This window comes from Lissotriton vulgaris, chromosome 1_1 (assembly GCF_964263255.1).
Source record: "Lissotriton vulgaris chromosome 1_1, aLisVul1.2, whole genome shotgun sequence".
NCBI lineage: Eukaryota > Metazoa > Chordata > Amphibia > Caudata > Salamandridae > Lissotriton > Lissotriton vulgaris.
The window spans coordinates 1,321,815,677-1,321,829,848 of record NC_141685.1 but is presented as its reverse complement, the minus strand read 5'-3'; the positions used below and the strand labels follow the sequence as shown (position 1 = coordinate 1,321,829,848).

Sequence of the window (14,172 nt, the reverse complement as noted above, 5' to 3'; positions counted from 1 at the left end):
CAGGTGGCTTAAAGATGTTACATTTTTGCTTGGTGAGTTGGGGCTTGGGGATGCCTGGGTATCTAGATCTGCTCCCCCCAAAGCTGTCCTAAAGAAACTCTATTGGAGCTGGGTATCCAGCAAAAGCGGCTCTGATTCGAAACAGGGCAGAGCAACTGTCGAGTTTCTCAGGATCAAGGACGTGGCAGTTAGGGAACCCTACCTTGATATTATTTTGAAGCCAACTGACCGGTAATTGTATTTTAAATTCAGGGTAGGAACTCTCCCGGTAGGTGAACTGACTGCACGTTGGAAAGTCCCGTTCCAAACTTCACCCTTTTGCCCAATTTGTACGACCAGAGTAGAGTTCGTTGCTCATATCTTGTTCGAATGCCCGGCTTACAAATCACCGAGACACTGCTGGTTAAAACCAATATGCAGAGAATTAGGCACTAGACATCATATTGTAGCATTGCGAATTCTTAAGTCAGATACTCGCCCTTTGTAGGTATGCGGACTGTCAACATTTTTAAGATGGGCTTGGTCCATCAGATCCAAAAGGCTTAATGAAATTATATAATCAGTGTTTTTATATTTAAACTTTTTATGTAGTTATTAATCCCAAATGTACATTATTTTTAACTGAATTGTAACTCGAGTACTGTATCAGTTATGGATATTAAGCTGCTGTACAATGCTGTGCTTTTAAAGATATGTTTTTATCGTAATAAAGCCTTATACTACTACTACTTCTTTTTCCAACTCATGCCAATTTTGTAAGTGTTGCAGGATCATATATTGATTACCTTCTATGACAATTCTGTAATGTAATATGTACCTCGAAGTTGTATGTCTGAGTCTAGACGAGCAGGTATGTATTCAGTAATTGTCTAGATTTCACCCTGAATGATAATTTGCAACACACTTCAAAGAGATAGGACCTTATCCTGATCACTGGTACTGAGTTTGAATCTGGAAAAATCATTCCAAAGTCATACAGAAACAGGAAACCATTTTTTAAATATTAGGTCACACAATACTGTATACAAAATGCAGAGCATTGATGAAAAGGAATTACTCTGAGGTTAATTTGTAATTTACAACAACAAAACGTCTGTGATGTCTTTTGCATGAATTTGAAGATGAAACGTTGAGTCCTGTGGGGACTGATGAACAGCAACGAGAACCATTAATTAAAACAAATAAAGTTACATTGTTAAGTGTCTTTCTAAGGCACTATAAATATATCACAAGCACTATAACATGGACAAGTAAATGACAAAAATAATACAGGCTCAGGTAAATAATTGATTGATGGTGCAGTCAGCTAAAGTATCACAGTATGCAGAAAAACGAAGGAAACACTTGACAATATACCTGCTAATAAGGTATCAATTTTAGCAAACCGCATTTAGTAGTAGAAGGTGTACAATTGCATCAAAAGGTCTAAGCAGCTGGGTATAATTTCTGGCAAATGTGTTTCGGTCAAAACAGGGTGGTCTGCTCTGCTGGGCTTCTTCAGGGAAATTTATATCTTAAAAAATCTTATAACGCACTAATATGAATTTATGCTTTCAAATGTATATTAACTATGTGATAAATCAATTGGTGGCAGGACTCTGACGTTATTTTACTGTATTATTCCCACAATGCCAATGTGAAACAGATCTTGAGCAGAATATAGAATATCCCACTGGAAAGGAAAAATGGGTTGCTAAAAAAAAGGATAGGGTGAATAGAAGATGTGGCACTCTAAACATGAATGAGAGGCACTTTGGAAGTTTGCATCCAGGGAAGACAACCGCGTCTCATACTGAATTCACAATTATTATTTCAAAACTATGAAGGAATGTGATTTGACCTGATAAACACAAATGTAGCAAATCACCCGTTATGGTTTCCTTTAAACGACTTGCCATATAATTGTGTTTGCAAGAGCATTATTGTTTCCATAAAGCCACTGTGAAAATGTAACTTTATTTGAATGAATGAATGGCACAGACCACTGGTCATCAATCACCACAAAACAAATGTTTTCACCATCAAAATGATGTAATTAAGCTAATTTACTTGTCATTATCCTACTGTTTTTTTCCTGTGCACACATTGTACTGCATGCGAATATACTTCACAGAAAACAAAGTGCCATTCAAACAAAACTATAGAGACTAGGGAAACACATAACATGCAGGACTGAGTTTGTTGTTTATTGCATAGAATGTCCTAGCAAAAAAAAACGATATATATGAGGCACTGTGTTCCAGGTAAAGAAATGGAACAGGAAACATGTTTGCACAATTACAAATAGAGATCAAAAATATCCAGTAGAAGTACATCCCAGAGGTGGGGATAGATGTTTACAGTTATGCAGATTAGAGTCCCGCTACATAATTCAACTAGAATGAGGAGTCAGTGGTGCATCAATAGAGATGAGCACTTAGGGTGTTTGCGCTTCTGCCAGGAATTTTATGAAGAATCCATTATAGATACCATTTTTATAATACTCTCTTTTTCTTTTTTTTTTTTACTGTGTCATCGCTTTTTTTCTTTTAATGTTAAATGGGTAAGGTCTTCAGTCTTACTGTTGTGGTTATACAGAATGCGAAAAATAGATATTGCATAGCAACAAAGACATACATTTGCCAGTAATAGTGTGCGACAGATTATGCCTATTAGGGTGGTAATTGTTCCACAAACATAAGTTGTGCAGTAAAGGATTACTTCAGGAAAATGGCAATAGCTACTTTGTCCATTGGGACAAGAGTAATTTAGGAGATGAACATGTCAGAGGAGGTAATAGTTATGCTTGAGAACTTCAATACACGATGTTACCATACAAGTTTGTTCAATAAATTACACACTAGGTAAGCTGTGGAAAGTTACCTTGTGTCTTTCGTTCTGTCTACAAATGAATTTACATTGAAAAGTTTCTGTTCTTTTTCGTGATGCTTTAATGTTGATTTTCTTTTTCTAACTCATCAATTTAATTAACCCATTTGCTTAAATAACTGAAGTCTTTGCATGTACATAGGGAAAGAAAGAAAAATCTATATGCAGTATATTTTTTATGTTTAACACATATCACATGTTCCTTTTGTTTATATCAGAGGCGGCCTTAGGCATGTGCAAGCTGTGCACCTGCACAGGGCCAGCAAACCCCACGCCAATATATATCCTTAATATAATAATCCTCTGAGGATGGATACATATTTGTGTGGCGGCCCCGGCAGGGATTTGGCGACTCCGGCTCTGTTCCACTTCCAAACACCCTGACTCCCCCTCTTCCTGGGCCCCGCCCGGACCCCCTCTTCGGGGCCCCCTACCTAACTCCCTGCTCAGAGCCGCCATGAGCCTAGAGCCGCCCCTGGTTTATATATTCACTTAAGGGCAAAGGCGGCCATTCCTGAACAAGGCTCTCTGTGGTTGGTGCCCTGACTTAGATTTATAGTTCACAAGCGGAAAGTAAAAGCTTCATTATTGTGATAATCAAATTATCTTATTAACAATGAATTCTGTGTTTTAATTTATATGAGATCATTTGTTAATAGAGTTTTCACAATGAACCTTCAACTTTTTACAACCATTAAGAGTCTGATTTTGATTTTTTCCAGTTTTTTCCAGAGTTTTGTACAGTGTGACCTTGAACCGAAGGTGTCAAGTATCAGAGCGCATTACATGTAACCAGTTGTGTTACACAAGAACACATTCATTTTTGTTATGCACGGGGAAATTACATGATTTGCCAGAATCACAGGATGTTGAGCGACATTGCGGAGACTCAAATCAGGTTCCCCAGATTTTAGGTCGACTTGCCTAGTCGCTAGACCACATCCTCTCTCCTCGAATAGTGGATGGGTATGCAATATTAATTAGAAATGCTTTGCAGGAAATCAAATATATGTCTAATAAAGTATTAAATGATTTATACTACACTTGTGAATTCCAAATGTCATGCACATGAGATTTAAAAACTACCTAACATCATGTCACTGTCGCACACATTGCTGAAGTGCAGGAAGCAGCACCTCTGGTAGCCCGCCCCATTGTGGAAAACAGGACAGAACATTATTTCTGATGTCTTAATCTGGTTTCCTAACCCTCACTGCCAGTGTGTTTGCCATCCTTTAAAGACACAAAAAATTATAGTAATTAATAGGGTCTAATTTAAAATAGGTTCCCACATTGATGCGGGTCATAACCTACAAACATTGTGCTATTTTCTCAACAACTGACCTGGACGTACAGCATTTCCTATAACGCCTGCAAATTCTATACCACATTGCACAGGGCTGGTTAACAACCCCTGGTTTGGTCAATTCCTGCAGCAGAAGCGAGGCTCAGCCAGACAAGCAGGGCACTGCTTTCAGTAGGATACGTGTGGGAATGCTGGCAATTAGAAAAATGCAAAAACCGAGCTGAAGAAGTTGTATTTTTGTTACAACTCTGATGGTTTCTTTTCTGAAATGTGTAAAGCTGTTGATCTTACAGCAGCAACTCTTTTACTAATGCCATTTGTAGAGAGAAAATATGCTTCCTTGACCAGACCTTTTCTCCTTTTTTTTAAATAAATGCTATTCTTTAGCTATTTTCTTTGCTCTCTCCGGGGGAATGCACGAACCCTGGCTACCTTATGAATCCCTGAGATGTTGTAAACTACCCCAAACATCCAAGAATACAGTGGGCCGTGGAGCTTAGTAGTCAAGGGGGTTAAACTCTAAATTCTCCTTCCGCTGCACTTTTAATCCCACCTGCCAGTGAAGTTTAAATGTTACCCCTTTCAAAACTGGTGACTTGGAAATGCAAAGAAAATAAATATAAACAACTCACCTTGCTTAAATCCACCGCACTGCTGTTGTCGTGGTTCACACCGTTCTTAACGTCAAGGGTGGAGGGGGTGGGCTGGGGCGACACGGCCAGGTACGCTGAAGAATGAGAAGCGCAGAAACTCAGGGACCAATGTGATATTGAATGCACTATATGCACAAGATCACAGGCACAAATATGGTGACAATCACATAGAGATGCTGCAACATGCACCTCCAGACAACAAATGGCATCAAATTTCACGCAAAACATACAGACCAGGTCAGCCTTGGAGTGGAACAGCCACAACCATCACACGCCACAAGGTTCGCTGTGAGAGTTATCTTAAAGGCCTCTCCACACAAGATGGCTGCCCAAGAATCCATCTTTCACACATCACACCCACCTGAGAGGCCTGCACTGGTTCCCCCTCAACAAGAGGATAAGCTTCAAGCTCCTCACCCACTCACACAAGGCACTCCACAAAACCGGACCAGTGTACCTCAACAGACAACTCAGCTTCTACACCCCCACCCGCCAGCTCCGCTCAGCCGGCCTCGCCCTCGCCACAGTCCCTCGCATCTGAAGATGTATTAATTTATGCGTTTTTATATAGCGCGGACTTTACCCGGAGGCGTCTGAGCGCTTCATAATAGGAACAAAACTGATGCGTGAGGAGAACATTACACGTGAACAGATTACAAAAGCAGACATTAAGTTACATGAGGTAAAAGTGACAATTGTGAGCAAACAAAATACATGAGGTAGCAAACAGTGCACAGGAGGAGAAAGTGACAAGTGTGCAGCTTACAAGAGAAAGCAAAGTACAATTAGAGGTATAATACAGCAAAATATGCTAGACACTCAGGCACAAGAGCAAACGTTACATAGGCAATGGTGGCACTTGTGCAAGTATCAAAGGCAAACAAAATTTGAGAGATAGCAAACAGTGTGTTACAAGAGAAAAGTGGTGTGTGCATGTTACAAAAGAGTACCAAACACAGGTACAATAATAATACTGCAATAAATGGCAAACACTCCAACCACAAGAACACACTGGGAAGGCACTTCCATAGTCATGGAGCATAGAATTTTCAGTAATGGAAGGTCTTCCGTCAGATAATAGAAAGGCGACTTTCGGCGGCAGATCTTTCTCCCACCTCGCCACCAAGACCTGGAACACCCTACCCACCCACCTACGGCAGACCCAAGACCTGCTAACCTTCAGAAGACTCCTCAAGACCTGGCTCTTTGAGCAGTAGCAGCATTTCCCACCCCCAGCGCCTTGGGACCCTCACGGGTAAGTAGTGCACTTTCCAAGTGATATGATTGATTGATTGATTTCACAAGTTGATGCCAATGACTTTTAGATGTAAAAACATTTAGCTGGAATCCGCTCTTTGCTCTAACATCAGATATTAATGAACTATCAAAACCTACGCGGTGCAGCTATGTTTGTAATGCATGCACATGTAACATGATTCGCTTATATAATTTTACAAATATTAATTTTAGAAATGGTTGAACATATGTGCATTATGCATAAATTGTTTATCAGAAGGAAGCACCATATTGACACCTTAGTTAGGCTACCAAATTTAAGTATTTGAAAGATTTCATGACATATGGCTTCATCAGATGTTGAATGGAACTTTTGAAAACTATCCAACCGGAACTCTTTTTATAGCAAAATGTCTTGGCATCCTTTGTACGGGAAAAAACATTCCTCTAAATGAGACATGTCTTAATAGTGAAATGTGGAGTCAATAGTTAACTCTTTCGTGCATACTTCACCCTCACCGCCACCGCTGCCATGAGGTTTACATATTTTGAAACAGTGCATGAGTAAAAGCACTCCTAGAAATCGAAGTGGATAGCGTATCTAGCTGACCTACCAAAGGGTTTTTCTCAGTTTTCGATATCTATGACTTGTCAAGTTTACAATTTTAATTAGCTAGTCATTTACTTATGATTTTCATGTAGTGCTATGATTTTTATTTAGTGCTACTATTACCCCAGGAGGGGTCAGTGCATAAATAACAAACCAAAATACTGACATGTCTAAAATACATTAAACAAACAAAGGAATAATAGTAAAAGAATCATATACAGTAAATATAAAAAAATAACTTAAGGCAGATGAGGGGAAATGAAAAGGTATATATCTAAAGAAAAGGGTATATATCTAAGGAAAAAGTCTATATAAGCAAGCATTCATATGCCGCTGAGGAGGGAAGGAGGTAAGGAAAGCCTACATCAGTTTCGGGGGGGGGGGGGTGTATAAGATTAGGTGGGCACTCAATAATAGAATTTTGCATTTTTATAAAATGGGGAAATACTTTCTTGGCCTCTTAGGCCTCGAGAGAGAGAGAGCATCAGAGTGGCAGATTCCACCCAGAGAAGGGCTTGAACGCAGCAGAAAGGGATTCCTTATTCTCCAACTGCAGTCAAATAACTTCTTCGCTTGTCGGCTTTTGCCAACTCCCACTTGGAGGAAAGCAGTCTGTTAGTATTTCAAGGCTTTGAAATCTGGGCAAGAAAACTGGAATTTAATTATGACTTTCATGGGTAGCCAATGAAGTTCTCTTAAAACTGGAGGAGGTATGCTGTTACACTTTTTGCGGGACACAGAATGTAGCAGACCTTTTAGGGGTACAAGAATTTTTTTTGGGGGGTTGGGGGGGTACTAATGAGAGGGACATTCCCATAGTGAATTTTGGAGAGCACAACAGCTTGAACTACAAAACATAAGTCAGTATGATTTACCAGTGGCAGGAGTCTTTTCAGGGCAAAGGGGGTTGATTTCACACCGTGTGGGATTTTTCTGAATATGACCCGGACAGGACTTGGGCAGAAGCAGGGGTAACTTTCATACTTAGGAAAGGATCAGGGCTGGACCTTGCTTGTGGTCACTTTGTTTCAACCTTCTGACGACCATCTGAAGATCCCCAGAAAACTTCTATTGTACACAATATGCAAGTGGAAGCAGAAGAGTGATGGATAGCAAGAAGTGACTGGTGAGAGGGAAATGTCACAGATAAATTCTGTTTTATCCAAATGATTATTGTTCAATATCCCACTCTCTAAAAGGGCTGACTTCTTTCCTCGTATGTTCCTCCAGATTACTTACTTATTACTCTACTGACAAAGGCCCGCTCTGGAGGGCAGTTGTGGATTGGACGTAGATGAACTCTCCTTCCGAGCAAGCCAGGAGCTGAGCTCTACCTGTCGAATGCAGCAGGGACGCACTGGGCTGAGAGAGCTAGCTGAGATTTAGGTGACAAATGGACAGTGCTTCATTTGAGCCGGTGGATTCCGGTGCTCGGGAAAGGCACGTAATTGCCTTCGCTGGGTCATATGCCAGTCTGTCACATGGATGCGCTGTTTGTGTTTTTTAGAAATGAGCACAACAACTGTTGCTTAGTAATTAAATATACATGAAAATGACTTATACCAGACACTCAAGCCATCCTTATAGTTTTGAGGTGCAGGAATAGTCTGAGGTGACACAATTGAAGGAGTTTGATGTTCGTAGGTGTGTTTGTACTGTCGCCAGCAGCGTTGGTTGGGGGAAATGGGTGGTGCAAGCTGAAAATATCTCAAGACGACAGCCCCTAGCCTTATATCGTTTCATAAATTAAGCCCAGCAAATGGGCCCGCTAAGCTACGCTTGCCTACTGCAAACAATGTTGTTTCAGTTAAATATGTGTCTCCAGAGATGGCCTGAGATGCTCCAGTGGTGAGTGGTGATCTTCCAAACCGCCCGCCCCATGTGCAAACAGTGCTGGGGCATGAATGGCCTTCTGACAGGGATTTGGACTATATCCAGTCACTAGATAATAAATGCAGGCACGTCAACGGTTATGAAGAGCCAAGTTTTGGGTAACTGCCATCAATGTCTATGCCCATAAGTGTCTGAGCTCATATACACACATATTATACAGAGGCAGCTGTATTCTATGCTCTTACAATCGAAATGAAAAGATGTTTATGACATGACTCCTCTGCTTGCCACATTATGAAACCCTTAGCTTACTTCAGGCTCCACTATACCAAGCATGGCTCTACAAGCTTCCCTTCAGCATTGGCACCCTCTCCCTGTGCTTAACGCACCCATTGTGGTGTTCAATACAAAAACATCCACAGACGCCTCTGTCCTCTCACACTACCACACAGCCTTTCATTGACTTTCAAAGTCATTGACAGCATAGTTTCTTTCAGCCTTAATCAATAAATCTGCATAAACAGCCTTTTGCTATTGTGGACTTTGTTCCACTTCATAGTTGGTCACATCCTGTACGCACAGGTTAACTTACATCAAAATGTCCAGCTAGTTGTGCCAAATGTCTGTGCCACCTTGTCCCAGGGTCCTTCGCTCCCTGTCCCAGTGACTTTGTCACCATGTACAAGTACAGTTTATGTTCCCATATCCAAATGTCTATATCCCACTCCCCTGATATCTTGGCCACCCTGTTCTAGTGCCCATGTCTCCCTTGTCTGCTTTCTGTGTCAGCTTCTTCCAGGGTCATTCTCACCCTCTGCCGGTGTATATTTCTCCCTGTCGAATTATCTATGTTGCCTTGCCACACAGCCAATGTCTCCCTGTCCCAGAGTTCATATCTTGCTATCAAAGTGTCTGTGTTTTCTTCTACTAGAGTCGATGTCTCCAAGTCTATTTATCTCACTGATCAAGAGCCTATGGCCAAAGACAACCGCTATCTATCTCAGTATCTGTACTTTTCGTGTCCCAGAGTGCCGACTCCTTGTGCCAGTACTCATTTCTCCTTGTCTTAGTGTCCTCACCTCCTTGCCCCTATGTCCCTAACTCTGTATTCTAATGTCTCTGTCAACCTTTTGCATTGCCCATGTCTCCTTGTACCAGGGTCCATGGTTCCATGGTTCCCAATCATGTTTTCCTGTCCCAGCATGCTTTTCTATCTACCACTCGATCAGTGTTTTACTGTACTGGCGGCCGTGTCTCACTATGCCTATCATACTGATGTTCAGTATTTTTAATACTACTTTATGACAGGTTTCTCAGTGCTCACATGCAGGCATACCATTTTTGTCCATTGAATGGGGCTCTGATTGCTTTTTGCCAACTTCAGCAAAAGAGCGGACCATGGGTATCAGGTTGTTCCTTTTCTTCTCAATCTGATGGTGATGCTTCTTGAGGAGGGCATCCCGCACCTTCGCCCGAATGCTCTCATCCAAGTCGCTGGCACATTCCTGATGGTCGAGGATCATGTCTGCAAAAAACAATGGCGATAATGATACTCTAATGCTAAGAGATGTGTGCGTAATTCTCCAAATGCACAACCTCTAAAAAACACTGTTTACCGGGTCAGTTTGGGCATTTCTTAATGTGAACATCTTGTTGAGAAAAATACTAGACTCTTTTGGTATGTCTGAGCTTTCAAATCCATTTGGAGATTCAAATGTGGAATTCTGATTGCTCAATTCAAACCAACCGATTTGAATGCAGAATGAATGATAGAACTGTCACTCAAAAACACAACAGTTTGCAACAGAAAAATTGGACTATCTGAAGGCCTTAAAATTGTATGACTACTCCAGATTGACCATCATAGATATTCTGAAACTAGGAATTGAATAGGTCAAATCTTCAGAGCATATACCTTCAATTGTTAATCATGTTCAGAATCATTGGATGTGTGGATACCATGTTAGGTTATAGTTTTGTAATATGTGACTCTACTCGTGCTAGTGCCACAACTAGAAAATCACTCATGCAATTTCTCAAACAGGTGTTTAAACTGTAAATACAAAGCTTTAATAAATATCTAAAGCTTTATAGTGTTTTACCATTTTTGCTCCAGGGGAAGAATATCCTCCGCAGGAGAAGCACTAGCTGAGAACAATGCGCCTCAGAACCTTACTTTCCTAGCCTTAGGGAAGACAAGCTAGCAAACGTAAGTAGCCAATTGTAGTATTCTTAGCGGTTGATATGATAGCACATTTCTGCTGGTGAATGCAGTGCTTTTATGTCAAATTGTTATACATATCATGGAAGTTATTTTAAACAGATCTTGCTTAATTGTTAGCGACTGGTGAGACACTTTCATGTAGGTTAACACATAGTTTCAACATTTCGGGACAAATATGGACCAGGCACAAGGCAACATTATTATCTACCTGTGTTTTCATTTGGTACAAGCGGATCTGAAAAAGGTGCAGAATAATTAAGAGGCAGTGGAACTGCTCCAGGAGAATGTAACAAAAGTGCAAACTACAGTTTAAAACTCCATCGAAGCTCATGAACACTCTCATGACAAGTGTAAGATGAAGAAAAGTGACCAAGAATAAATAATCTGTGGCTCCTGGGCTATCAGGAAATGACAGAAGAACACTCAGAGGAGCTGTTTCTTGAGCAGAAATCATAATCAATAGACCGTAATCATACATTTTGCAGAGAGAGCACACAAGGCACAGAGGACCCACATCTAAAACAGCTGTGCCACTTAGGGTAATCATTTCATGCTTAGTTTCCACAAAAGGGATATTATAACAAATAAGATGGATATGGCAACCAGTTTATGAGTGGAACATGTTCATTATTTTTCCAGGCTACAATGAGTGGAAAGGTTGTATAAATAATTTGAGGCTGTCAACCAGAAATGTAAGTACTTGTCACACTTCTAGTTTAACTGCTTTTCACTATTCTATAAGACCTACAGTGATAAGTCTTTGTTCTTTTGATTGTTGCACCTTTATATTCCATTGAAACAGGAGATGGGCTGGAGGGCGGTGTGGGTTTTTATAAATGCTGCATCAGGCTTAGGTTACAGTTATATAAACAAAGAGATTCTATCAATGTGTGGTGGTGACTTTTTTAGATTAATATTTTCTGTGTCTAGTGAGATACTAGGCTCTCTCTTAGATCTGAAAAGACGAGAGCACTATGTGCTTTATAAAATACCCCTCACACACTAAAAAGTCCTTTAGTGTCATGCTTCATCATGGGGGTCTTCCCGTCCCTCTAACGGGTCGGGGCATGCTGCGACATACGAACTACGCGGGAGCACTAAGTTGTTGTGACAGAAGGCTATGTGTCAGTGCAGGAGGTGTCAGTGAAGTGTAGGGACCTAATACGTGAGTGTAAGAAAGGGTAAAAAAGGTTAAAAATTCCCTGGCTAGTAGAAAAAATATATTTTATTCGCTTCTCTAGCTGGGAATGTTAAGAAGGGGGTTTTGAGGTAGAGCAGTAGCTTGGAGTTAGGTTAAAGTTAACTAGGTATTGCTATGGAGTTGAGCTAGGTGGTGTGTTCACTCACATTGAGACGGTAGAGAAACTATTCATCTATGCTGGGGCTATAAGACTCTGCTGTAGTGACATACAATATGCAAATTGGGCATATGGGCATATGTTATGTAAGAGGTTGACTCTTACGTTTTTGAGACACAGTAGTTGGCATAACAGAGGACAAGGTTCAGAAAACGTGAGGGAAGGAACTCCTCGTAAAAGTATCTCTTAACACCCTTGTTGGTGTGCTGTTTATTCGACCTATTTTGAAGAGGAGTTTGCCTCTTCTAGTTACAAGAAAAGCTTCTCCTGGTGAAAGTGAAAGATATTTCAATTGTTACAGGCTTATTTTGGAAAAAGCAGTTTTCTAATAAGACTGGAAAGGAAATTTTGATGAAAGCAAGGAGCTGGGGATATTAACAATGTACCAAAGGGTGGCTACATTATTCACCATCCATAAGGACGATAAACCCAAGACTGACTGCGCCTCATACCGACCGATTTCGCTACTAAACGCAGAACCCAAAATTCTAGCCAAGCTCCTTGCCAATCGCTTAGTCAAAATAATAGGGGATCTTTCTACTTCTGACCAGTCAGGCTTCATGCCACACCGCAACACGGCGCTGAACTTGCGCAGAATGCAGGAGGTTCTTGGGGAGTAGCCACGATCCAAGAACCAGCTATAAATGTGTCATTAGATGCGACCATCCGGTCCCAGGATACTTGTTTCCTGTTCAGGGAAGACATGGCTTGGCAGTTTCGGGCTGTACTGTTCCCATGAGGCACAGGGTCAGACTGATTTGCATATGGCCATGTCTGAACTGGGGTGGCTGAGTGAGCTAAAGAATGGTGATTGATTAAACCCAGATCATTTGACTGGGGGTGAGTGTTTGATTTGCTCAAACGCTCCGTCCATCATCCCCTTTTGTTTCGATTAGATGCAACCATGGCATTTGATACCATCAAATGGCCATATCTCTTGGCAGTGCTTGCGAAAATGGGGTTTGGTGCGGGTTTCACTCAGTGGGTGCGCCTCTTGTATTCAGAACCCATGGCGCAAGTAGTGGTCAACAATAAAAAGTCAGATACCTTCCCACTGAATCGGGGGACCCTTCAGGGGTGTCCTCTTTCCCCTCTTCTGTTTGCCCTAGCCTTGGCGGCATGGACTCGGAGGGACCCAGTGGTACGAGGTCTGCGTTGGTCCCCTGACTGGGAATACCATATTTTATTAGATACAGATGACATACAATTGGACCTGGCCTCCCCCAGGAAGTCCCTAGTGGCAGTCCTGGACATCCTGGCAATATTTGGCAGATACTCTGGATTCTCCATCAACTGGAATAAGTCCCTCCTATACATCCTCAAAGGGGACCCTCCCTCTGCACCATGGTACTGCCCAATCCAAATTAGCCCAGTGAGCTTTAAATATCTGGGAATCTTTATCTCCTTGGACCAAACACTCCGTTTTAATCACAATCTTCTCCCGCACCTACAGAGGCTTAAACGTGATATAGCAAGTTGGAAAATGGTTCCTCTTTAGCTACTGGGTAAAGCAGCTCTCTTTAAAATGATGTTGTTATCCCATCTTTTGTATGCCTAACAGAATTCACTAGGCCCTGTCCCAATGACATACTTAAAAGAAATAGAGGGCCTCCAGAGGAATTTGTTGTGGGACGGGAAGCCTCACATTGCATTGAACAAGGTCACGCCGAATTGTTATGATGGTGGAATTGGCCTCCCAGATATAAAAAAATACTACTTGGAGGCGCATCTTGCTGCCATCAATCACAGTACCTATGGTCGCCCTGATGATCCCGGGTATATCAGGGACAGGTGGCTTCTACCGGGAGGGAATTATAACATGGCACTCTATTCAAAACCCAACCGATACCCACTGATGGGCCAAATAAGCACTCGGTCCACATTTGGCATACCGCCACGAACACCCTAGGAATGGGACAGAAACTCACGTTGGCAACCTCCTTATGGGACTCCGAAAAGCTGGGTGACCTATGGAAATCGAAGGGATTCGATAGGTGGGAACTCATTAGAATCTCGCAAATAAAAGATATGTGGGAGAAGGGCGAAGTGAAGACATTTGCCTCTCTACAGTGACAGCATGAGGT

The 14,172-nt window shown here is 41.6% G+C and overlaps 1 protein-coding gene across 1 annotated transcript in view; it reads right to left on the bottom strand.

Moving 5' to 3' along the window:
• SLC4A8 (solute carrier family 4 member 8) overlaps window positions 1–14,172 on the bottom strand; it is a 675,897-nt gene that overhangs the window by 300,921 nt on the left and 360,804 nt on the right. The window contains exons 6-7 of the mRNA XM_086965936.1: window positions 9,843–10,031; window positions 4,807–4,901 (exon numbers count right to left, since the gene is read on the bottom strand). Of these exons, the coding sequence (XP_086822062.1) occupies window positions 4,807–4,901; window positions 9,843–10,031 (284 nt within the window). The remainder of the gene's footprint in view (window positions 1–4,806; window positions 4,902–9,842; window positions 10,032–14,172) is intronic.